The 25,820-nt window shown below is 33.7% G+C and overlaps 3 protein-coding genes across 4 annotated transcripts; 1 reads left to right on the top strand and 2 right to left on the bottom strand.

The window, feature by feature from the left end:
• The first annotated feature begins 1,893 nt into the window (after positions 1-1,893).
• LOC107631844 (uncharacterized) lies at positions 1,894-8,083 on the top strand. Its single transcript, XM_088508080.1, has 15 exons — positions 1,894-2,232; positions 2,484-2,851; positions 2,937-3,014; positions 3,424-3,479; positions 3,969-4,088; positions 4,203-4,273; positions 4,567-4,660; positions 4,821-5,024; positions 5,570-5,821; positions 5,918-6,026; positions 6,188-6,255; positions 6,865-6,934; positions 7,010-7,084; positions 7,160-7,251; positions 7,722-8,083. Exons 2-15 carry the CDS (start codon positions 2,537-2,539, stop codon positions 7,798-7,800), a joined length of 1,683 nt encoding a protein of 560 aa, XP_088364206.1. The 5' UTR covers positions 1,894-2,232; positions 2,484-2,536; the 3' UTR covers positions 7,801-8,083.
• A 473-nt stretch (positions 8,084-8,556) lies between these two features.
• Positions 8,557-11,240, bottom strand: LOC107631845 (Pentatricopeptide repeat (PPR) superfamily protein). The gene has a single exon (XM_016335415.3). The coding sequence runs from the start codon at positions 11,199-11,201 to the stop codon at positions 9,102-9,104; it is 2,100 nt and encodes a 699-aa protein (XP_016190901.1). The 5' UTR covers positions 11,202-11,240; the 3' UTR covers positions 8,557-9,101.
• Positions 11,241-19,011: 7,771 nt separating this feature from the next.
• Positions 19,012-25,502, bottom strand: LOC107631846 (uncharacterized). Of its 2 annotated transcripts, XM_088509214.1 has the most exons (6): positions 25,176-25,407; positions 25,009-25,080; positions 23,178-23,407; positions 22,772-22,880; positions 22,061-22,672; positions 19,012-21,635 (listed from the first exon to the last, which is right to left on the bottom strand). In XM_088509214.1, the coding sequence occupies exons 3-6, from the start codon at positions 23,403-23,405 to the stop codon at positions 19,399-19,401; spliced, it is 3,186 nt and encodes a 1,061-aa protein (XP_088365340.1). In that variant the 5' UTR covers positions 23,406-23,407; positions 25,009-25,080; positions 25,176-25,407; the 3' UTR covers positions 19,012-19,398. The 2 variants fall into 2 exon arrangements, with proteins under 2 accessions (XP_088365340.1, XP_088365339.1); XM_088509213.1 differs by having other exon boundaries at positions 22,061-22,880; positions 25,176-25,502.
• Between the last annotated feature and the right edge of the window lie 318 nt (positions 25,503-25,820).

Genomic DNA, 25,820 nt, shown 5'->3' with positions numbered 1-25,820 from the left:
TACATGATAGATATATTTAAAAAACATGCAAGAATTTTTTAGAAATGACGTGGGGCCAGACTTATCTTAATCAACATATCTGTTTTGGACATATGCTTTGATGTGTCGGCAAGGCGAGGGAAGTTAAACTGTTGATTTTCCGCAACAAAATTAATGGACACATAATTGGTTACGAGTTGGCCACGCATTTCTGTTTGTTCTAACTTGTCTTCTATGGTGACGGATACTTTATTTTAGGCATAACTTTCTTCAATGTTGAAGACTTATTAGGTAGTTATTAACTAACGTTTTCAGTAGATACTAATTGTAGATTTTGTGCTTAACTAATGTTTGTGATTACATAGTTTGGGAAATTGAATTTGCAGATGCTGATATTGAATCCTGCAGTTATGTGGTCCGGATTACACCATTCATATGCTATCTTTTAAGAAAATAAATAAAAAGGAATAACGATAGTATTTGCGTCTAATCTAAGTTTTTTAATTTTTAAAGTGAGAAAATTAATAAAATAAAAAATAAAAAATTTTATTATTCTTCAATTAAAATCGTTAAATTTGCATGTAATAAAATTTATAAATTTAATATTAATTCATTTTCACTTTTTTACTTTTGAATCTCATTATATCTACTTTATTTAAATCGGAAAAAAAATTTGGATATCTCAACATAATTGAACAAATTTTTTTCATTTTTTTTATTATACACTACTCGCACCCATATCCACTCACACAGTTTTAAACTACATCCGGTGTTAATTGAAAATTATACTCGAATGCAGTATTTAAGAAATATTTTAATAAATAAAAATTAGAGGACCATAAAAAATAATTATTTTTTATTATCATTTTTAATTTAATAATTTAATAATATATTTTATTCTATATTTTTAAATATTAATAATTAATTAATAATTTTTTTTATAAAAGCTAATTAATTAATAATTAAAAATAATAAATTTCAATAATTCTCTAACAATTTTTTTTTGTCTTAATATGCCATTTGAATTAGGTCTCAAGTTGTATTTTTTATCGGAACTAAAAAAAGAGTTCTTTGGTATTTAAATGGGTCAGAGGCCCAACTCCAGCTTCTTTTGGGCTAGAACTACACTATAAGCAGCCCAAAATAGACTCAACCCAAAAGACATTTGGGCTATGTTTAAATGAAAGATAGGGGCCAATGAGCCATAGCTCACACGGCATTCCGTCCCTTCCTCATCTCAAAGGTCTCGGGTTCGAGTCCTACCAACTGCAACCGAGAAGAAAAAATTGGTAAGTATATGAGGAATGTGTGGGTGTGTAATGTGTACCTAGGATTGGGGGTTGTCCAATCCATTGGGGTACCTAGGATTGGGGGTTGTCCAATCCACCGACCAAAAAAAAAAAAAAAAATGAAAGATAGGGTTGATGACTTGGTTTATTTGGCATCTTATATGCCTCCCAAACAAATTCCACTGGTGGAAAAAAGAACTCATGTAATATAGTGTGAGTGTGTTATCTGTTATGTTTGTGAGGGTGTGTTGTGTTGTAAAAGAGACCAAAACACGATATGGGATCATTTGTTTTAAATTTTTAAGAGAAAAAATTTCAATAAATACCATGTATAATTTTTGTGTTTTAGAACTATTTAAATATTAAAACAAAAACGAAGTCCTTTTATAAGTTTAATATAGTATCTGGCCGTCTATGTCAATATTTCGTTAATATTTGTGTATCAAAATTATCTCAATGACTAACATAAATTATATTCACAAAATTTAAAAATTAAATTGAGGCTCGGGATGGGAAACCAAATTAAATATTATCCACATTATTCCATGTCCCAAAAAAACAGGTCAAAGATTCCATTGGGCATTGGCACGAGTACAACTGTACAAGTTAGTCGCTAAAATAACGTAGATAATGTGGAATGAATATTGAGGGTGTTTCTGAAATTCAGTTAACTTGTTATTAACGGTGAAAAGAATGTGAAAAAATTTAGAAAATTTGAGAGAGGAGTATGATTGCATTGTAATCTGTTTGTTGTGGTGCGGATCTCGATCAGCGAGCCGTAAAGCGGCAGAAAATAGAAAAAGACGAAAGCTGCATTTTCGTTTTCCTTTTGTCGTAAGAACACGACCTCTCCCATCTCCAACCTAATCGTTTCACTTTCCATCACAATCATTCAATTCCTCCCCTCTCTTCATCACCTCCACACCCCACCATCCCACCTTCAATTATTTCCCGTCAATTTCAGGTTCGATTCTTTCTCTTCTTTTCTCAATCTAGGGTTCTCTCTTTTAAATTCCCCTTTTATTTATATCTTTTTAATTTCTTATTGCGCATAACGCGTGTCGAATTTCCTTTCTTTATCGATTCGGGATGTCCTTATGATTTTGGCTTTGAATCTCGTGTTTTGAAAGGAGGGTTCTTGCTACTGAATTGTTAATTATTAAGTATCGAGAGTGGTAGCTTACTTTGCTGTGAACTTAATTCATGTCATGCCAGCTGAACTCTAACTGGTTGTGGAGCTTGGAAGGAGTTCCTGAACTGAAACTGAAATGTATAGGCCTGTGCCGGTGGCTGCTTCAGCCACGCCCCGAGGTGGATTGCCTACTGACAGTGGTGACTCTGTGGTGACCTTGGATCAAGTTCCGCGATGGAATGATGCTGATCAGTCCTTGGGGTATGAAAATGGAGAATATTCTGCTACATACTTTCCTGATCCTCTGGCATCGCCTTCTGGTGTAGATGGTAGTAGCATCGGTTCTGTTTCAAGATTTCCTGTTGATCATGAAATTAACTCAAAGATATATTTGTGGAGGGGAAATCCATGGAATCTTGAGGTGGATGCTGTTGTTAATTCAACAAATGAGGTTAGCAATTATCTTGAGGTGGATGCTGTTGTTAATTTAACAATTTCTTATTTCTTATCTTGCCTTTGGTTCTTGCGATTAACAGAATATGGATGAAACACACAGCAGCCCTGGATTGCATGCTGCAGCTGGACCTGGCCTTGCAGAAGAATGTGCGACTCTGGTAGTTAATTACTTAATGAAACTGTTTCTTTGTGCTCTATCTTGAACTTTAGTAATATACAATCTTGGAACATTAATTAATTTTAGTTACAAATTTGTATTATAATTTTGGATTTCTTGTGTGAATTCAAGGGTTATTTAGGAGATGGGACTCTCATATCAGTGTTTCATCATGGTTCAATATTTATATTCAAACTAACGTTTTGGATTTCATGTGTGTGTGTAAGTTGGAAGATTGGGCTAAGATGTCAACATTGGATAGGTTATTGTATTACATGTTTAGTAGACTTGCCCAGAAAATTTATAGATAAATTTTCATATGTCAGTACTATCCTGGAGAAACAGTTATTTTGAGAAATGATGCACAAACATATTAACTGATATGCTTCACACGACTTTATTGTTGACAGGGTGGATGCCGAACGGGGATGGCTAAAGTTACCAATGCATATGACCTTCCCGCCAGGTTTGTACATAGACTCCTTTTGTTTTGGTTGTTGAAGGGAATGCACAGTATCTCTTTGTAAGAAGATAAATACTACTATGCACTTGTGATTATGTGTTGTGCGTATAGTGGCAGGCAAGTTTTGTCTCTAGGGAGAAAACTAAATCTCAAATCATGAAAAAGACAATTGTTCATTAGTTTCATAGTTATGTCTATGGTCAAAGCTGCTAAAAAGGGAGCATTCTTGCATATTCTTTGAGGGTCTTTTAAATGTTGGATGTTGACTATGTAAATCTCAAACAGCATGCCTCTCTAGTCTCTGGATTTGGATCTGATTTCGGAGATCTCTAAATCATACTTTATGCTGCAAAACTTTTGTTGATGCATGCTACATTTCTACAACTTTGTGTTGTAACTGATGTATATTTCAGCATTTGTTACAAATTTCTTGTCTATAGAGTGTGGACTCTCTGCTTATCATGGTTTATTCCTTTAATAAAATTCTGGCAGGAGAATTATCCACACTGTTGGTCCAAAGTATGCTGTGAAGTACCATACTGCTGCTGAGAATGCTTTAAGTCATTGTTATCGTTCTTGCCTGGAGCTTTTAGTTGATAATGGACTCCACAGGTTTGTTTCTTTTCAAAATTTATGAGTTCTTTTCCTACCAGATTTGTTGTGTCAGGGAGCCTGTAGTTATTTAAAGATATATGTCTTACTTGTCTTTGGTATATATTGATGCAGTATTGCTATGGGTTGTATTTATACAGAGGCAAAAAACTATCCCCGAGAACCAGCTGCGCATGTAGCTATAAGTAAGATCTTTTTTCCCCTTGCATGGTTTTTACTTTATAGGATGACAAAATATTCTCTCTCCAAGTTGTTAATCCCGTTTGTTTAAGTTGGCTTACTACCATAGCAAGAGTGTTTAGATTAATGTATTTTTTTAAGGAAAACAAACAGTATATTGGGTGCAGTTTTTTTTTTTCTTTTGCAGATTATAATCTGCTATAGTTTTCTATTTTTCCAAAGGTTGCATGTTAACATGCACCTGCTGAACGCATTGAGTATAAGGCTAAACCTTATTCTTCTTCCTTTCTGTACTTAGGAACTGTTCGGCGGTTTCTTGAGAAGCAGAAAGACAACATAAAAGCTGTTGTCTTTTGCACTACCAGCACAACCGATACAGAGATATATAAACGGTATTTTCAGCATTTGATGTTGTTTCTCTGTCTATATGTGCAATGTTTAAAATCACATGAAAAATTGTGGAGTTAAACAAGTGCGGTTGATCTTCTGCATAACCTTGTCTTTGGATTTTCTCTGAGTGTTTATTTTTACCTTTTGTATTGCTTAATGTAGGTTGCTTCCACTTTACTTTCCACGAGATAAAAACGAGGAGCAGTTTGCATTTTCAAAACTTCCTGCAGATGTTGGAGATGAAAATGGTGAAACCATGATAGATGAGCGTAAAATCAGAATTAAACCTTTGCCTAAAAAGAATGTTTCAAAACCAACTGAAGATCCAGTTGATCTTCCTGTCAGTGATGCTGGCTTGGTTCGCAGGTCAGTAGATTTTTTCAATTTTCAAAACTGATAATATAATATCTTTCTGGATTTTCATTGTAATCCAACATGAACAAACACTAGTATGAGCATAATCAATTGGATCATATATATGTAGGCTTCTAGGACCAGTTAATATAATTTAACATTTTCCGTTACAACTTGATAAGTGATGTGTGCTTCACCATAGTTTTGAAGCATTTCTGTTTCTGTGCAGATTTCATTGGACTATTTTTCTTGTAAGCTAAAGTTTAGGATTGATAAATCACTAAAGAACTCGTTTTTTTTTTATGCCCTTTATCAGCCCCTAAATGTTTACGTTTATGAAAAGATATATCAAAATTCTGCTAAAGTGTAAATCCAAACAGAAAAAGTCATTTACCTAGGGTTTTTGTTTTTGTTGCATATGTTATGATCAAAATTGCCATTATTTGGAAGTTTTATGCTGTAGTGTGTTTCTTTATGTATTCTATTGATATAGAACAAATCCATTTAAGAAATTTTACTTCTCGTGTAGTTTTCCTGATCCATTTGCCTTTATCTAGGAATTCATCATATTTAGATTCATTTCTGGATCCTGCCTTCATGTCTTTGATTAAAGACCCTGACCAAAGGCGTTTGGAGCAGTGGGAGAAAACTGCTGAAGCACAAAGAGGCTGGAATTGTACCAAATTGCTTGGATATGGTGACCTTGGTGGACCTCCGCTGTCTGCTGCTGAAGAATATTCTCTCCACTCTAGATACCTTTCTAAAGCAAATTCTTTAAATCTTTCTGAAATTGCAGAGATGAAAATTGTGTATGTATCCATCTATTTCATCACCCATTTTGCATGCATGTCCTGTGATGTAATGTCGTCTGCGGTCTTCATATTAGCCCTATTATGTTTTTTCAGTTATCGTGGAGGGGTAGACAGTGAGGGTCGACCCGTCATGGTGGTTGTGGGAGCTCACTTTTTGCTCAGATGTCTTGATCTTGAACGATTTGTGCTTCATGTGGTGAAGGTAATCCAGTTATATACCTTCAGCTCTATATCTTTTAATGTTGGCAACCGTGAAGCTGGCTCTTTGAAATTTTCATCTTCAGGATATTGGGAAGGCATACCCATGTTTAAGAGTTAACCAATTTTTGCCCAGACATTGATGTTTTTCTTTTTTAATTTCAGGAGTTTGAGCCCATAATACAGAAACCTTATACTATTGTCTACTTCCACTCTGCTGCTTCTTTGCAGATGTAAGTCCTAAAATGTTTGAATTCTAGGATGTACTGAACTACTAATTGGTTCAATCTTTCCAAATGGAGGTTTACAATTTGCTAAGGATTGTCTTTGTTGAAAAATACGATGCTATTTGTTGAGTAAAACTTGCTTTTCCAACTGAGTACTTTCAGTTATGTAAACATGTATATTAGGACTTGCTAGCTAAACGTATTGTGTTGCTAGTACATTGTTTAGTTGCTGAAATAATTGATCATTCCTTATGTGGCATCATGAAACCACTTAACCATGTTTACATAGTTATTACCCTTGACATGGCTTTGCACTATGTTTTTCTTGCTATTCACATTATTAAAACACTGACACCTAGCCCCGTGTCAAATCTGGGTAGTCCTCTGGCTTGATTCAAGGAAACTTAACTTACCTGTATGCTCCTTGGGCAGATATGCTTAAGTGTAGGTTTTATGACTTCACACTTGAGAGAGACAGGGTGCGCCATGAATATCCATTAGCAAGTTGCATTTGTAAACCTTGTGTATATCCAACTGCAATCATTGGATGCTTCATATTTATGTGCAGCACTCATGATTCCTTGTAACTTTTCTGTCCTGTTTCGATTTATTTAGGCAGCCTGATCTAGGTTGGATGAGAAGATTGCAACAAATACTTGGTAGGAAGCACCAGCGCAACCTGCATGTGAGCACTCTTTCTACTGTCTGAAATCATCATAATTTGAGTCTTTGTTCTGATTTCCCGATTTGGTATTCATAGGCAATATATGTCCTTCATCCAACTTTTGGGCTTAAGGCGGCAGTATTTGCGCTACAGATGTTTGTGGATAATGTGGTATATTACAGGAACCTCAACCTATATGATGACCTCATATTGTACATGTTATTATCATTAACCATTTATTTTCAGGTTTGGAAGAAAGTAGTATATGTTGATCGACTTCTGCAGCTCTTCAGATATGTACCTCGCGAACAGTTGACCATACCAGATTTTGTGTTCCAGTTGAGTCTTCATATTTACCTTTTTTCTTCACATTTTGTTATTTTGTCCGATGTTTCACTTTTAATCTCTGGCTTCTGAAAGTATCTGGGATTAAAGCAGTTCTAGCACATTGGGGGGTGCCCTTTGCTAGCAAAGGGGATCCTCACTTATTCAAGAATTTTTCTATCTTAGTTGCAAGGTTATCAAATTCTAGAGTTCATCTATACTCGTAGAGTTATGAGTTTAGGTAAACTTGAATCATAAGACTCAACTTGTAGAGTTCAGGTAAACTTGAATCGTAAGACTCAACTTGTAATCTTCCTTGTAAATTCGTAAACTTGTACGCTTAATTTGAGGACCAAAATTTGTTAACTCTTAATGAGTTAACTTGAGAGTATGATAACTCTACTTATATGAACTGCTAATTCTTCCATTGCAGTCAAAGTTAGATCATAGACAGGGACCTAATTTGTTTTCACTCTACTCGCAGGCATGACTTAGAAGTTAATGGAGGGAAAGGTGTTATTGTGGATCCAAGAACAAAATATGTTTACCAAAGACCAACATGAAATCAATTAGATCGTTGGCTGCAGTTTCTTTATTAATTGCTTTACCCCTTATTCTCTCACTGGTAACGGGAAAGTAGGAGGGGATATGTATGTGTTTGAAATGTGAATGGAAGCATTTTTTGTTTCTTTGAAATTTTTGAAGCCTTGATAAATTTCTGTATTTATGTATGTATATGTAATTGATCTTCGAAGGTAGATAATTGTTGCTTGGTTCTTCTAAGTGTCTTGTACATTCAATGAAAGAACAGATTAATAAAATTAGATTATTCTTGATTAATAAAAAGAGTTGGATGTGTAGTATTATTTTTTAAGATTATTCTTCTCATTGTGTTCTTACTGTTGCTCCTTGATGTCCCATCGTAAGCTTTAACTCTTCAATGCAGTGTTTTTTCGTTGTTATTTTCTTTTTGCGTGCAAGAATTATGAGGCGTGCAAGGATCGTGTATTATCCAAAGTTCTAAAAGATTGCAATGTCACCGGAATTGTGCTGCCAAAGGAATATGAAAAAGATTAGGATTTTGCTATCTAAAGGACACATTTTAAGATTATTAATTTAAATTTTTTTTATTAAAAATATAAAAAAATTTAAATTTTTTATATATTTATTTTATATTTATTCAAAAAAATTAAAACCCTTTTAGTAATTTTATCATGTGTTTTAAACAAGAGGCACATGTTAAATAAATTCAAAAGATTATAATATGAATTGTCCTTATTTTATTCATCGGGCAAAATTTTGCGTATGCGTATGTTAGGTTTTCTTGAATATTTAAATAAAAATATTTGGCAATAATTCTTTTAAAATATATAAAATAAAAGGATCTGAACCTTTCACTTGGATCAACACTCTATTGGTGCGGTGTTTAAAGGAGAAATGGGAAATGACTCGTTGAGTCAAGTGGATGACAAATAAAAAAGTTAGTAGGGTTATTTCGTTTCCTCCCTATAACTATGCTTTATCTTCTCTTGATTGATATTCTCCTCAATAACAGAATAGTCAACCATTCAACCCGGCTGCTGCTTAGGCAAAATGGATCACACCAGTTTTTGCGTGCAATGCCACTTTTTATGATCCTGTCTAACCTTGGCCTTTATCCAAATTCACCCTTACCTTTAGGCCACTAGCCTCTTTTGCTTCTGCCAATTGGCATATCCAATCTTCTAATCCTCCTTTGAACTTTTTCATTCTAGTTCATCTCGGGATTGCTGATAAAATGTTACCTTGCCTTCATGGAACCACTAGTATGAGCAACTAGTTTGACTTCACCATCACTTGAACTTGCAAAATGAAAGCAATATGTCTAAGCAATAGCTGCTACTTTAGCATATTGATGATTGTTAATACCAATTTTCACTGAACTACAACCCGGGACCTTGCTCAATCCACTTTGCTTTATCATCTCTCTTACCTCCTTAACCATGCCCCATCTTCCATCTGAAGCATACAGGTTTGACACAAGGACATAGTAACAAGCTTCATCAGGGTGCAATTCCAGCATTCTCCTGATTGCAACCTCTCCTAAGTCAAACCTCGAATGGAGTCCACAACCATGGAGAAAAGCTCCAAACACACCAACGCTAGGCTGAACTGGCATCTTGTCCATGAAGTCTAATGCTTCATCAAGGTTGCCGGAACGCGCCAAAAGATCAACCATGCACGCGTAATGCTTCATGGAAGGAACAAAGTTCAATTCACCACACATCATATCAAACAGCCTTGAGCCTTCTCCAACCATCCCTGAATGGCTACAAGCTGCTAATATAGTTGTGAACAACACATCATTAGGCTCAAATTCTTCTCTCAACATATCCTTAAATAGAGCAAGAGATCCACTGCCATCGCCTTGCATGCCGTATCCACCAATCATTGCACCCCATGTCACAGCATTCTTCTCCTCCATGCCATCGAACACCATGCGAGCCGATCTTGCATCGCCGCATTTTGAATAGAAATTGAGGAGTGCAGTGCCAACATAGACGCTGGACGACATGAGACCACACTTGAAGGAAAAAGCATGAACAGAGGAACCAAATTGGAGGGCACCAAGGGAAGAACAAGCCGAAAAAACACCAACAATTGTAACCGCATCAGGGGAAAATGACTCCAACCTCATCCTTTGAAACAGCTCAAGAGCTTCATAAGCACAACCACACTGAGCACTACCGGAAACAATCGAATTCCAAGAGACAACATCCTTATCAAGGATGGTTTCAAACACACATCGAGCATCCGACATGGCACCACACTTGGCATATACATCAATAAGAGCATTCCTCGCAGCATGATCATCATCACACCCAAGCTTAACCGCAAGAACATGAAGTGACCTTCCCAAAAGGGAATCCCCAATCTGAGCACAAGCAGAGAGCACACTCGAAAGGGTAACGGAATTCGGCAAGAGTCCTTCCCATCTCTTACTACTGAACAACTCCAATGCCATGTTAGGGTGATCCCTTTGGGCATACCCCACAATCATAGCAGTCCATGAAACAACATCAACGGCTAAAACATCATCAAACACCTTCTGTGCATCCCTCAAGTCACCACATTTGACATACATATCCAAAAGAGAACTTGCCAAGAACGAATTAACCTCAATCCCACTCTTAATCACATACCCATGAACCCACTTCCCTTGATGCAAAGATCCCAACTTTGTGCACGCATTCACCAAACTCACAACAGTGAACTCATTCCCAGACATAAAACATTCCCTCATCTTGTTAAAAAGCGTCAACCCTTCTCCGGCACACTCGTTTTGCACGTAAGCAACGATCATCGCGGTCCATGACACCACATTTCGTTCGGATATTTCGTCGAACACGTGGCGTGCACTATCGACAAGGCCGCACTTGGAGTACACGTCGACGAGGCACGTGAGGACGAAGCTGTCGGGATAGCTGGCCTTGATGACGTGGCAGTGGAGCCGCTTCCCCGAAACGGCGTCGCGGAGCTCGCGGCAGGCTTTGAGTACGACGGAGAAGACGACGTCTTCGTTTAAGGCACCGAGTGTTACTCTGGCAAGGTCGTAGATTGAAACGACGTCGGAATGCATGTCGTTTAGGAAGTACCAACGGATCATGACCTTGAAGGAGTACAAGTCAGGTGAAGGGAGCTGGTCGAAGAGGCGGCGGGCGGAGCCAACCAAGCCGAAAGAGCCGTACAGGCTGAGAAGCTTTGTGGCGGAGAGGAGTTGGTCAGCGCCGCCGCACAGGCCGTGGACTATGAGGGTCGCGTGGAGCTTCTTGAGAGTATCTGCGTTTTGGCACATCCGAGCGAGGTAGAAGGTTGGCGGCAGTTTATGCAGCGGCGGTTGGTGGAATGATGCGTGGTGGTGAATGGGCCTCCACCAAAGGCGTGGTTTCGGTGTACGACGAAGGAATCCTGAAACGACGACCATTTTTTAACATCTTTTTGGGACAATAAACGACACGTTTTGTACTTCGATTAAGTTTTTGTTTTCGTTCTTTTAATAGTCCGTTATTATTATTATCATTATTATTATTATTATTATTTTGGTGTCTTAATAGTTAATAGTCCGTTATAAAGTTAAGCATTATTAGATATCAGGCAAAGATAATCATTGCAACCGAATTGTTGAAATCAGTTTGATTCAAGATATATTATTATCTTGTAAACTATATCTTTACAGTATCTTGTCGTAATAGTTTAATTTACTTCATGTATATTTAAATCGAGAAAGATTGATTTCTCTCTTAATCAATGGCTAAATTATTTAATCATATCTTATCTTTATTTAAAGTTCCTATCCAGTTTAATTTGAATTGAATCCAAGATAAACTGGTAATCTATCTTAGTATAACGCTTGATAGCTTGAATCCTAAGTAAAAACCTTCTATATAAGAGTGAAGGTAAAAAATTCTAATTTGTTTCTCTCATTTTTTTAGAAATTGTTTCTTATTTAAAATCGAGAGATAAGGAAATTTTGAAATAGTTGTTGAAGATAGACATGAAAAACTTAGATTTTCTTAGGGCCTTTAACGTCTTAGTGTCTAGGGAAGCTCCGCAACTCTACAGCGAAAAAAAGCTGATCGAAATTAACATGTTCTTGGAACGGTTTTTGCTGCACCACAACTTTTCATCTGAGGTACTTCATATCGAAGAAAATGACAAGAAAGAAGCAATAAAGAACGCTCATCAAAGTGAGACTAACAGTGATGATGAAATCAAGAAACCAAACAAGAGTCCTAAAAATGACAAAAAGAATGCATTTTCGTCGGGATCAGGATCATCAAGTATCGTTATTCCAGAACTGCCGGAATTTTTTAAAGCGATAATCATTTCATTGGGGGGTACGGACGTAACTTTTGTGATGCAGAAGGAAGTAAACAAAACTGACCTGGAGCGCAACAACAACCGGTTGGCGATGCCAGAGAAGCAGATAAACGAGGAGTGCAAGTTCTTAGCGCTCAAAGACCCGGCAATGATGAGGATTTTTGAGGCAAGGGATGAGAACAATCGGCTAATTGGAATGGAGGTAGGGCTCATAGAACCCTGTGGCGAAGTGTGCGATCAGGTTCTCAAGAGGTGGAACATGACCTCTGCCTCCACCTACAATCTTGCTAGCTCTTCTTGGATCCGTATTGCTCAGAGGAATCATCTCAAGATAGGTCATCTTCTCAATATTTGGTGCTTTAATGTCAACACTAAATTTTATTTTCTTCTCCATCGTATATAGACTCTCAGTCTAGGTCTAGATCTTTTCTATTTTGTGCGAAGACAAAAATATGTATATAAGGGGATCATTTAGGTATGTTTAGTTTAGCGTTGAACTAAAGTAGAGAGTTACATTGGATAAAGACATTTAAAATATATTTTTTTAAATATTTTTTAGTAATTAAAATTCAATACATATAACTGATTAAATTATTTTATTTTTGTCAAAATTAAATCAGACAAATTGATTTAACTAAAAAATTGATGAATTAAATCTTGAAATTGTCTAAATTAATACTTTTTATAGAAAATAACCACACTATCTTTATTAAGAAAATGACTAAAATACTCTTATCCCTAAATTATAATGAGTATTTTAGTCATTTTCTATAATACGAGTATTGTAGTTATTTTTATAAAAAAATATTAATTTAGACTGGTTTAAATTTTGGTTCATCAATTTTTTGGCCAAATCAGTTTATCTGATCTAATTATAACAGAAATAATACGGTTTAATCGATTACATATATTAAATTTTAATTGTTAAAAAATATCTTTAAAAAAATGTTTTAGGCATCTTTATTTAAATGTCTCCCTACAAAGTATGTTCAAGTTTTTTTAATGTTTCAATTTTTAGTTTAACTATCTTTTTTTTCGCTGAGGTTAAAAGTTTTAACTTATGCGTTCAACAAAAAATTTTATTTTTTTTTATCAATCCTACCCTTTATTCTCTTCTTTACAAAGAGACACAAAATACAATTTGCTTTAAAAATTATTAATCTCACTAAAAAAATAAATTAAATAAAAAATTAATCATAAAACAACACAAGAGTTATAAGTAATAAAAAATATAATCTAAAATAATATTAAATAAAAAAATACTAAAAATATTAAGAAAAATATGAATTTTATTTTTTTATTTGGTTTTATAAAATTTATTATTGTAATTCTTTTATAACATGAATGATGGATCTTATTAGAAAAGATAAATTAAATAAAAAATTAACGGTAAATAATAACAGAATCTGATCATTTAGTCACTCCAACTATTGATGTATCCAATCAAATGACGCTATAAATTCTAACAAAATTTCATATCCTTCTTGTCAAAATTATGGGTGAAGAGATCTTGAGATGGACATATAATTTCATAGTTGTAGTTTTTGTATATTATGTTTATTATTGGGCAATTTACATAAATAAAATTATTGAAGGAAAACATTACGCAAATATAACATTGGCAAATTTCAGACGCAAATACAATAAATGCAATTATATATAATCCACTATATCCTGTAACGGAACCCAGATGCACGTAATCCGTTATACCCTATCGCGGATTACGTTGAGAGCATGCATAACATAAACCGCTACACCCTGTAGCGAATGAGGAGAGTGGCTTATTAGATAAATTTGTGTAATAGTAATAACCAATGTAGCAAAATAAACAAATTGATACAAAATATAATCGTCATTTATAAAAATAGATTGTAAAAGTTAATTTTTAAAAACTAAGTTTTTAAAAGTTGTAGGCATATGTATTTGATAAATTAAATTAAAAATAATTTTTAATAAACACAAATATCAATAAAATAACTTTTAAACTAATTTTGTTGAATTATAAGATTTTTGTATAGAGAATGAATAATATTACTCTTTTTTATAAATTTATATAAATATAAAATTAAAAAATTTATATATAAAATAGTATATTTTAAAAATAAAAGTAACAATATTTTTATTTTTATTTTAATTTTAGAAATATGTAATAATTTTATTTATTAATCTTGATTTTTTTTTGTTTGAAGAACCAGAGAACATCTTATCTGTGATAAGTAGAGGTGATGACAACTAACAAGATTTTTAATGCTGCAATATTTATACATATGAATTGGCATAAAGTAGATTTTTTTTTTAAGAAATGAGCTCAACACAACTAGGTGGAGCAATAAGGAGAACAAAATAACTAATAAAAAAAGAAAAATAGAGAAACAAAAACAAAAATAAATCTAATATTATTTTCGGCATTGTCATCAACAACCATTAGGATTAATTCTATTCTACTAGTAGTAGTTCGTACGAGACCTATTAATAAATCCTAAAATTAATATATCTAAAATTTATATATTTTTTAATTAATTAACGAAGTATAAAATAAAAGTAAAAAAAAAGTGAAGAAAAAAATATAATGGATTACAATTGAATACTTATAAATTTAGACATGTCAAGTTTTTTTTTTTAATTTGAATAGATAAAAAATCATATACATTATAAGCTTAAGAAAAATAGTATAGACGACATCAAAATACGTTACAAAATATTATAATTTAAGAAAGAAAAAGTGAAAAACATATCATTATTGGTAATAACAAATACTGAAACATAAAAGAGAAAATTTAAAAAATTAAAATATAGCAATCATGAAAACTTTGAGTATGTAAAATTATATTGGTCGTACGAATTTATTGCAAACGACGATTACATTTTGTATCAATTCGTTCATTTTGCTACATTGGTTGTTACTATTACACAGGTTTATATAATAAGTCATTCTTCTCATAAGGTGTAGCGGATTATGCTTTCATAAAATTTGGTCATAAACCGGTTGTAGCGGGTTTATGTTATGCATGTTCTCAACGTAATCCGCAAGAGGGTATAACGGATTACGTGCATTTTTGGATTCCGCTACAGGGTGTAGCGGATTACATACAATTGCATTTGTTGTATTCGTGTATGGAGTTTGTCAATGTTGTATTTGCGTAACGTTTTTTTTCAATCATTTTATTTGTGTAAATTGCCCTTTATTATTGTTATCTTTTTATAATATGAATTGTTGGTTCCATTAAATAAAGTAAATTAAACAAAAATTAACCATAAATAATAATAGTAGTAAAAAATTATATGATAGTAAAAAAAAAATAAGAATACTAAAAAAGAGACTATATAAAAAATAAATTAAAAAAATATCAAAAGAAATGCTTAAAAGGATAGCATTGTAATTTAATATAATGCCTTTTTTATTAATTATCTATCCAAAAATAATTTTAACTAAGATTATCTAAATAATATCTATTCTATCGAAATCAATTTGTATAGAGTTGCCAAATATAAATCGCACAAACTTATTTTGAAAAATCATTTTGAGGCAAACTCTAATTTACACATTTTAATCCAAACACACACTATATCATTGGTTATTTTTGTCAAGTTTCTAGTATTTAATTTAAAAAAATATTAAAGAGTCATCAGAATTTATTATTTTTTGCCATTACTTTTAGCCATTAACCTTATTTTATTTTAGGTTGAGTTTAAAAATAAGACTAAATAAGAGACAAAGACTAAGACACATAGACTAAATTAAGTTTATATATTATATTGGGCAAAACACATAAATAAACCAAAACTAATCCAATATTTCGTGATTCACCCAAATAAAAAAATGTTACGTTGATTCCCCAAATCATATTTCTATATAAATTGAATTAGTAAGCTTTGAATTACATGAAAATGTTGTTTTATGCATGATTTGTGACATCTAGTAATTCGAATCAGGTTGCTTCGAATTATGAATTTTGATATATTTCATATGCACTGTTTTTATTTTTCTAAATTTTTGTATATTTTTATTGAAATTAATTGTTTAAAAATAAAAAATAAAAAATTTATCTTTTATCCATAAAAATATAAAAAAGTATAGACAATAATACAATAATAAGGATAATTACTTTAGACAAATTAAATACGTTCTTGTAAAAAATATAAAAAAAAAATTGCTGATACTACAAGTAAATATTTGTATACAAATAAACAATTCCTAATTTTAAAAATTACACACGAAAAAAAACACAGAATTTAGGAATCTTATACTAATAGTGGGCCATATGACGAAATGTACAACGGAAAGAAGACTTTTCTACTCAAATGTGATCGGATGGATTGATAATTTTAATGATTAAAGTAATAAAAATCATAATATATTCTGTCAGAGTGTGTGTGGGGTAAGAGAGAGAAACAGAAGACACACTTAAGTGCCAATCAAAAAAGGAGTTTCTCTTTCATACACACAAAACACCGACACGCCGACGCATAATCTTCAGTTTCCTGCCACTTCGTACTGAACCAACATCCAAGATCTCCTTCCCTCTCTCTGTCCCACTCAACTTCCCCTCCCACGCGCCATCTCCTCGCGTGCTATTCACGCTCGCTACCCTTATTTTTCCCTTTCTTTAATTTCATCATATCAATCATGAATCATGATATCTCCTTTTGAGCCAATTTGTTTTGTGGGTTAACTGGTTAAAATATTCTTGAAAAATATATCCATTAATTTAATTTTAAAATAGACGTTTTAAATTAATTTTTAAAAAATATATCAATAAAGTGAATTGATTTTTTAGCTAGCCAATTAAAAAATTCAGTTCCGGTTCGGTTCATTCCAATAAACAATGAATTAGTGAAAGGTTGAAAGCATATCTGATGTCTGATATGAGGACCACTTTTTATTTTCCGCTTTTGTTTTGTTTTATGGTTATGGGTTAAGAAATAAGATAGTTTGTCATGTGGACTTTTCATTCTCTTTTTGATAGAATTACTTCCTTTTCTCCACTTCAGTTATTTACTTGTGCATGCATATGATTCTCTATATTCATTGTTAAAAGATTGGTGTTATTCATTTTACTTTACATACTTCTCACTTGTGATTAAAAAAGAAGGAAAAAAGGCCTTGATTAATATCTAAACATTTTCTTTTTTATGAAAGAGCAATCCTAATAATATCCGAATTGGTTGTACCAAAGATAATAAAAAGTTTTTAAATATACATGGGAATAATGGATAGTTGGACAAAATTAAAATAATAAATTACTAAAATATTTTTATTATATTTTACCACTTAATTTGAAGAAATACTTTTATTGCCACCCATTACAATATTACACTATTACAGCTAATTTACCGTAACTCCCCACGATGATTTATTACTTCCATAAATTTTTTGGGGATAAAAAAAAACACATTTCAATTAACTTTAGCATCTCTTTTAGGATTGACTCTTATTTATTACTAGTGTAGAACTCGTACAATATACGGGCTCATATTTAATCACTTGAAGACATCGTTTGAGAAAAAAAGTTGATTGATTTATTCAATGTTGTCGTGTTGATATCTCGGTTGTTTTGATGGTCGAAATATTTAAACATTGCATCGTTTATTCATTTATGATGCCAATATTTCAAATTTCATTGATGTCACTAATTAACTATTAATATTTAAAAATTGAGCAGCATTCTTTGGACAGCTTTAATGTTTATAGTTTTTTACGAAGTAAGAACATTTCGCTGAGTTAATATGTTTGCATGTCGGATATATTTTGAACATGACATTCACCGACACTCGTTCGACTGTTGTGTCCAACTATAAAAAAAATTTTTTCAGACACGCTTAGACACACCAAAATATTATTTCTTATTTGTTAATATGTATTTTTAAAATAAATTTAAAAATAATATATATTATTATTTATTGAAACAAAAATATTTTAAATACTTTATATAATTAAAATAAAATATTAAAAATAATTAAAAATTATTTTATATTCTAATATTAACAAAATATTAAAATATCATTACAATTTATCGAAAAAATATTTTATATTTTATATGTATGCATATTCTCATATCTTATAAAATTTTAAAATTCATATCCCGTATTTCCGTACATCATAGGTGGTTTCCTTTTTATGTATTATGTCTATATGTGTATGTTATAGTTAGTTTCAAAATTTTTATTTAAAAAATGTCCCCCCAAAAAAAAAAAAAAAAACAAGTGGTGCTACCTCAACATCATAAACTGCATGAACAATGTCAGTCCGGCACATAAGCCAAAAAATCAAATATGGCTTCCTCTTTACTTCTTTTTCTTTTGTCATCATCTTTATTTTTTTAAAAAAAATATATAGGTAAATAATTCTTAATTAATTAATTTTAAATAATTATAATTAATAATTATTAATTTTATATTAAAAAATAAATTTTAAATAATTATTAATTAATAATAATTAATTAATATAAAATATAATTTAAAAATATTTATTAGTTTATTATTAATTATCTAGCGATTTTTTTTTCTCTTTCTATTAATTTTAAAGGTTATTCATCCGTTAGAGTATTTTTTTTTTCAATATATTTTATATAAACATTCGAGTAAAACCTATTCAAAAATAGAATTATAGAAAAGGATATAGCCGGAGTGATCTAAAGAAATTAATTAAAAAATAAAATTCATTTTTAATTATTCCAATATATAAAAAAATACATTTTAATTTATATTTTCTATTAAAACTTTCTACTTGTAAGTTGCAATAGCAACACACCAACACCCTAGTACTTTTATTCCACTAACAACTACAAAGTTATGATTCTAGGGGATTGCGAATTAATATAACTAACATACTATGATAATTGATTCCTTAAAACAACTATAAAAGACTGAATTTCAGAACAATAATGTCATCTACTATTATCCATTTCATAAGCTAAGGAGCCAAAAAGTCCTTTTTGGTGGAGGCTATATAATTCAAGCATGCATCCTTGTATGCAATGCAACTAAAAATCACTAATTAAGAATCCAAGTGAGAACAGAGAAGCTACTCACTGGTATACATCTCAATATAGAGTCAGACATTAAAAAAATAAAAAAAAATCATGCAACATTATTTAAGAATAGTACAAGTTGGTATCTATCACAGCATGACTAACAAGTCACACTCAAACATATAATACCCAAATACGGGTTGATGAAATGTACAAAGAGAAATACCCGTGCTTGAGAACATCATGCGTTCCTTCTATCCATCAATACAGGAAAAGGGCCTGCTTACCCTCTATAATTCTCATCTATATATTTAAAGACTCTTACAGTGATTAGATTAACCGGATCGTTGGAGGATTACCCGCCGGGCAACGCTGTCTTCGCGGCCTTCTAGTTGTCTTGCCCCAACCTGTTAAGCTTCTATCCTCCAATCCCACTTCAATAGTGTTAAGTTGATGTATCAGTGGGGTACAATTTTCAATTGTCACCATTGGTGGAAGTTGGGGTGGGGGTGGGGGTGGGGGTGGGGGTGGAGGTGGAGGGGGAGATGGGGGGACCTGTACCCGCCGCCTTCCCCTGCCACCTCCATTCCTAGAAGAGCTTCTCCTGGTTAACCCTGATTGCCATGAATGACCCGTTGCTCTCATAAGCCCTCCAAATATCTGAAGATCTTCCGTTACTTCATGCCTCGACAAAGTTGTGAGGCCTGGAAGGATGTCCCTTTGGAAGTCCCTCCGCTGCCTTCCTCTCCTTGCCGCCCCCTTTCGCGTGCGACTAGGTAACGATGTTGTTCCAGATTCTTCCACTTTGAAGTCTTCCGGAACAAGAGGCGTGGGCATGTAGTCCTCTTCTTTAGTCTCTGCCAGTTTCAATGTCATGGACTCAAAGTAATCGATTTCCCCTGAGGAAGATTCTTCATTATCCTCACCATCTTGTTCCCTTGAATTGTCAAGCTTTCTCTCCAGATCATCTACACATGACGACACGAAATCCACAAACCAACTTAGTGGGTCCTCCATTGGACTTCCTGATGGAATACTGATCACATCATCCACCTGACTGCAGCAAAGAGTTGACATGACAACGATAGCCTCTGCTGCACACTTTATAACTTCATCCTGCTGCTGTTCGTCCATGTTTGGTGGGCCTGGTCTTAATACTTCAGGAGTTTCAATCTGCCTTTCTTCAGGAGTGGCATCCTCCTCTGTCTCAGGAAGAGCAGGGACCTCAAGATCTATTTCTGCCTTTGTATTTACATTGGTGGTTGGAGGTGTCACAAATTCTTCATCCTCACTCATACTCAAGTTAAGATCAATCTGATTTCTAGAGCTGCCTCCTGTTGCAGGAGATCCTTTCTTACTAACAAAAGTTTCAGTGACAGCTTCATCGTCCAACTCAATAACATCATCGTCGCAAGGCAAGTTAATATCAAGTAGCCAGTTTTTCCCATTATTTTTCAGTAATTGCAGTCCAGATGGCTTAGGAACTGACAAGGAGGGAGAAGTCAGTGAAGTTGGTTCCTTAGGAGAAACTTGAGGCGTATCAAATATGGGAACACCGAGAATTTTCTTAACAGTAGAGCCCTCACATATTTCTGTCCCCTTTCGCTCAATATCATTAGTACGCAAACCTGATGCTATATTGTGCAAAAATTCTCCACCAGATCCCTTACTAATTTCATCTTTGTTAGATAAAGAAGCAACATGGGAAAAACTTGATTCTCCAGCAGTTAAGCTTCTATCAGCATTTTGCACCTCATTCTTACATGTTGACATGGCTCTAAGCCAAGGCAACACTGCAAGCTGCTCCTCACGTTTCTGTTCACTGTTCCTGATTCCAAGACCTGACTGGCTAACCAAGCTGTTGGATGAGCTGTTTGAAAGCATTACATTCAAGTTAATATCTTTTCCAGATGTCATGTCATTGCACTTTGAATTTGAACTCTTAAAGTATTTTGCTGAACCATTGTTGAAGTGTTCAGGAATTCTCTTGCAGTCATTACTATGGTTGAGATAGTCATAGCTGATTGAAGAGATGTTCACTGAAAGTTCCTTGGACCCAGATGCAGACCCAGGGTAAAACCCATTCTGAACAGGTACATCATATTGAAAACCTGGATTAAGCTTTGAATTAATATTTGTATGCCACCTATCTCCCAGAATCCCATTGCTTTGTTGTGGCTGGGAACTCCTATTCAAGGCACCGGATTGAGATGGCGCAGTCTGAATAGACACCAACTTCTGGCCTAGGTTACCACTTGCCATTTCCAAAGAAGGTGAATGAGACCAAGACCTGGATAAATCAGAGGAAGGGGTGATTGCAAAGAAACCAGGTCTATGCGATGATCCAACAGGCTCTGGATGTTTATTAGTGGAGTATGCAAAACGTCTCTCACTGGTATCTAAATCACTTTTTACCCTCCAAAACTCAGCCTTGCTTTGATTAATTTGAAAGCCATATGTAGGCTCATGAGTTTTTCTGAGTGCATCTTTCATTGTTTGGGAAGATAAAGGGGAATGCTCTTGTTTGTGGACTTGGGGGATGTATTTTGAATCTCCTTTAGCATGCCCTGTAAGCATTAAAAACAAAATAGTTATGGCACAAGTTATCATATATCATATGAATACCCTTTTTTTTAATAAGAAATCATAATGATAGTGATACTTGATTTCTACCACATACTCGCAAAGAAAATTTAGTCCAAAATATAGTCAAGAGAGAGAAACTATATGCTTCCTTATAATTTACTAAATCCCTGTCAGAGAAAAAATATAAAATAACTAGCAAAAAGAAATATTTGCAACTTTAAATGAGGATAAAGGTAACAGTGCACTCATCCATCAAGCTATAATAAAAATCTAAATTTTCATTGGGCTTCCAATCTCTTTTATCAGCCTAATTTAATGTCAGTTTCTTATAAATTACTATGATCAGCTGCTAAAAAAAGGGACGGGGAGGAAAGGGGATGGAGAAGGGTTCAATGGAAGATCTAACCTGCCTCCAGTACTGAAGAAATCCATCCTTTTCCATTCCCATTGTTCTCTGAATATCCATTATTTCGAGCCCAGCTGTCAGTTCCATGATGTGAGTTTAGCAATTCTTCCCTGGACAAACCAAAAAACCTTGACTTCTGTTTGGCAGATAGATCAGAACACTCAGGTGCCTCTTGATATTGATTATGGTTTGAAAATGGAACACATGAAGTCTCATTTGTTTCTTCCACTTGAACAGGCTCATTTAAGTCAGCCAAACCACTTCTGCTCCTTAAAAACTGCTCAGATCTTGAAGTGTCTTCTTGGCTACCAGTGTTTCCACCATTGCCAAAAAAAGGTTTTACATCGGCTCCCTTTCCATGTTTGGAATCTCTTTCAGGAAGAAATATTGTCGTACCACTTATCTTCTCATCATTCAGCTTATCATTTTCCTCAGTATCAATATACTCATCAGCAGGGAGATGAAGGTCAAACATTTTTCTCCTCGCCTTTGAGGGTCTGGACTCCAGCACCTCAACATCTTTTGAACTACTCCCATTTGGGGACGGAAATAGACTAGCTTGCTTATTTGCTCCTTTATTAGAACTTGAAGGGGAACAAGTACCCTCAATGCCTGAAACAGATGTTTTGGCACAATTAGAACTTCCTGTGGGAAATCCAGGAATATTCCATCTTTTACCATCTTCAGATGTTATTCTAGATGCCAATGGACCTGCGGAAAATGATGTCTCAACAGGTATCTGGTTCCTGTGTAATGCTTTCATTTTAACTTCATCCATCAAATCCTTTTGTATTCTGTATAAACGGTGAAGTTCAAAGACCTGGTTGACAAATACGTAATTTAAATATATCAAAGGTTCACCAATTATGGAGTATAAATAAAATTAAGCTGAATGCTACTGCCACTTGAACCATGTCGACAGAAAACTAGTGCTAATAAGATTAAAAAGATTTAAGTCACACTTAGCAACCATCCTAGAGATTGAAAAATGCATGACCATTGGTATTTCTAAATTGATTAATAAGACTTTGTCTTTAAACACCCTAAACACTAAACACCTGAACCTTTCCAAAACATAGTATTTGAATTACAGGCCAAGGGGAAAATGGAGCCACACCTGATTCTTAAATACGGCCTCATGCTCAAGCATTGTCTGCTTCACAGCATCCTTTTCATAAGCTGAACATGCATCTGTAGTAGCACTTCGCATATAATCATGATAGTACTGCCCATTTACCAGTGCTTTATTATCCTCATAAAATAGCGGCCAGCCACAACTGCTGGATTCCTCATTAAGATCTCTCATTGAGTAGTATCCTGGGAGATTCTGAACTTTGGTTCCCATCCCTGATAATTGAGCACAGTTAAATTTAAAATTATTCTCACACATTACCTGACACATCTTACAGTTCCCATCCATATCCCTTGCATCTCATACATTACAGGAAGATGTAAATATGCAAGTATGAATGTATGACTCTGATCTATGTATTTTAAATTAACAGTTCAATAAAATCCTTCTGGCGCATGAAAATAAAGATCCCACACCCAAGTTATGTGAACAACTACTCCTTTCAACTCTGTATATCACCTTGTATTTAAGAAGAGAAACAGCATGCATTTAAAAAAGGATTTATAACAAGCAAGGAATTTCCTAAGACAAGTTTTTGCTATCAGCCCAAGCATTTAATTACAATGACTAAAGTGAAAAGATTAAATTCACCACACAAAAAAAAAAGTAAAATTATTTACCTAAAGAGAGGATGTAAAACAAAATCAACGTGTTAGAGACATGGACTAGATGAAAGTGAGGTTACTGCACGAAGTACTCAATCAGTAAGAACCTTAAACCAAGAAACATGACATGCAAAAAGCATCTATTGCTGGCTGAAAACGTTGGTTACAAGAAGGATTAATATTGCTCCTAGCAGTTACCATGTATTTTAATTTTGGAAAGCCAAAAAATGCAACTGACTAAATTCACAAGTCCCATGATTCGAATTATGGGTAAAATATACATGAGAAATCTGGCCATGTCTAACCCTAGCAGAACAAAACAGAAACTACTTCAGATTACCTAGTCACAAGAATGGTTAAGGTGCAGGAAACATTATCTTAAAAGTAGGACTTCAAGTTACACTGTTGGGGAAAAAAAAAGAAAGAAAAACCTATTAACTAAATCCCTTTTCTTTAGGCAAAGTTGACCCTTTCGGTATTTTCAAGCAAGAAAGGAGATTCAAATCAAGCTAATCATAGCTTAGGCAGTAATAACCACATTAGAAATAATTAACTGAGAAGTTACAAATTCACAATTTCACTGCCTTAACAAAGTGAGGTAGCACCTAAAACAGCTAGAACACAGTCACTGTCAGTGAAGTAGCACAAGCATGAGTGATCCCAATAAAACTTCGGCACTTTCTGCAATAAAAGATTTGTACATGCTTCCAAATGCATGAAACCCCGTTCAGACTCGCCCAATTAATCTTGAAACAGCCATTTTGACCAAAATCCTTTTCAGAATAATGAGAGACTGAATAAATCAAAACAAAATCCTACTTGATTTCGAGTTGAACTATGCGAGTCCTACCTCAATGCAATTAGAGAAACAAAACAATTCCCCGTATTTCTTCAATAGCCAAAGAGATGAAAAATCACCTCAAAGAAAAATATTGAACAAAACAGATCCAATACAACAATAATCTGAAAAACGAATATTGCCCCCTCAAAGAATCTAACACACCGAAATTACACAATTCAACATCCCAGTTATACGAACCAACAAATAAAAATAAAATTAAGAAGAAAGAAAGTAAAATAATTAAGTTGAAAATCCAAATTAATTAAGCCAGCGAAAAAGCAACAGGGGGCCGAGAACTGAATTCCATGTGTAAAAACAAAATCAGAAAAAATTAATTAATGGAAAATCACTGCGATTAATGGAAAATTACCTCAGAGCCACATCCTCATATGACCGGCACTTAAGAATCCGCCATGGATTCTACCATTCAACACTCAAGAATCTAAGAAAAAAAATTCAATTAAAAATTGAGAGGCCTTTTGACTCGAACTATACCAAAAATACAAAAAAAAAGGGTTAGCTGAAAGCAGCAATTACATTGAAGGAAGTTAGATCGTTCGATTTCGATCTATTAAGTCAGAGTGGGTAACTCTCTCTTTCTCTCTCTGATACGGAGTAGAAGCAGAAGAGAATGAAATGAAGGTTTTGTTTTTTTGGGAGAAAAAAAAAGAAAAAAAAAGGGGGATTTTGAGAGAAGAGAGAAGAGAGAGAGATCCCAGATAAGAAATCTTCACACAAACAAACGACCTTCTAAGAACAACAGTGACATGAAATTTGTCAACATCCGGTCTCTTTTTATTCTCTGCTTTTTCTTCACTTCTCTCACTTCTCACTCTTCTCTCTCTTGTTTCTATAAATTTGAATAAAATAATTCCATTTATTTCTGCCTTTTTGAGGATATCAATACCAAATGCCCATTTCTAGATTCTCTCCACCTTCCTTGCTTTTTGGTGCAAATATATCATTATTATTATTTGCAATTATATTACTCTAATTATTATTATTGTTAAATAAATGTAACCGAAACTACTACTAATAAATATTAATGCTTTCGTAACTTCTATTTTTAATAGTCCTTAATTAGAAATATTTTTCTATAAAAGAAAAATCAATAAAATTTGAATTTTTTTATGAATTAATTTTTTTTAATAATATTATCTAAATGAATCAAGATTTTGTAAA

The sequence above is a fragment of the Arachis ipaensis genome, chromosome B3 (assembly GCF_059453495.1).
Source record: "Arachis ipaensis isolate K30076 ecotype BB chromosome B3, ASM5945349v1, whole genome shotgun sequence".
Taxonomy (NCBI): Eukaryota; Viridiplantae; Streptophyta; class Magnoliopsida; order Fabales; family Fabaceae; genus Arachis; species Arachis ipaensis.
This window is presented reverse-complemented; position numbering and strand designations above follow the sequence as displayed.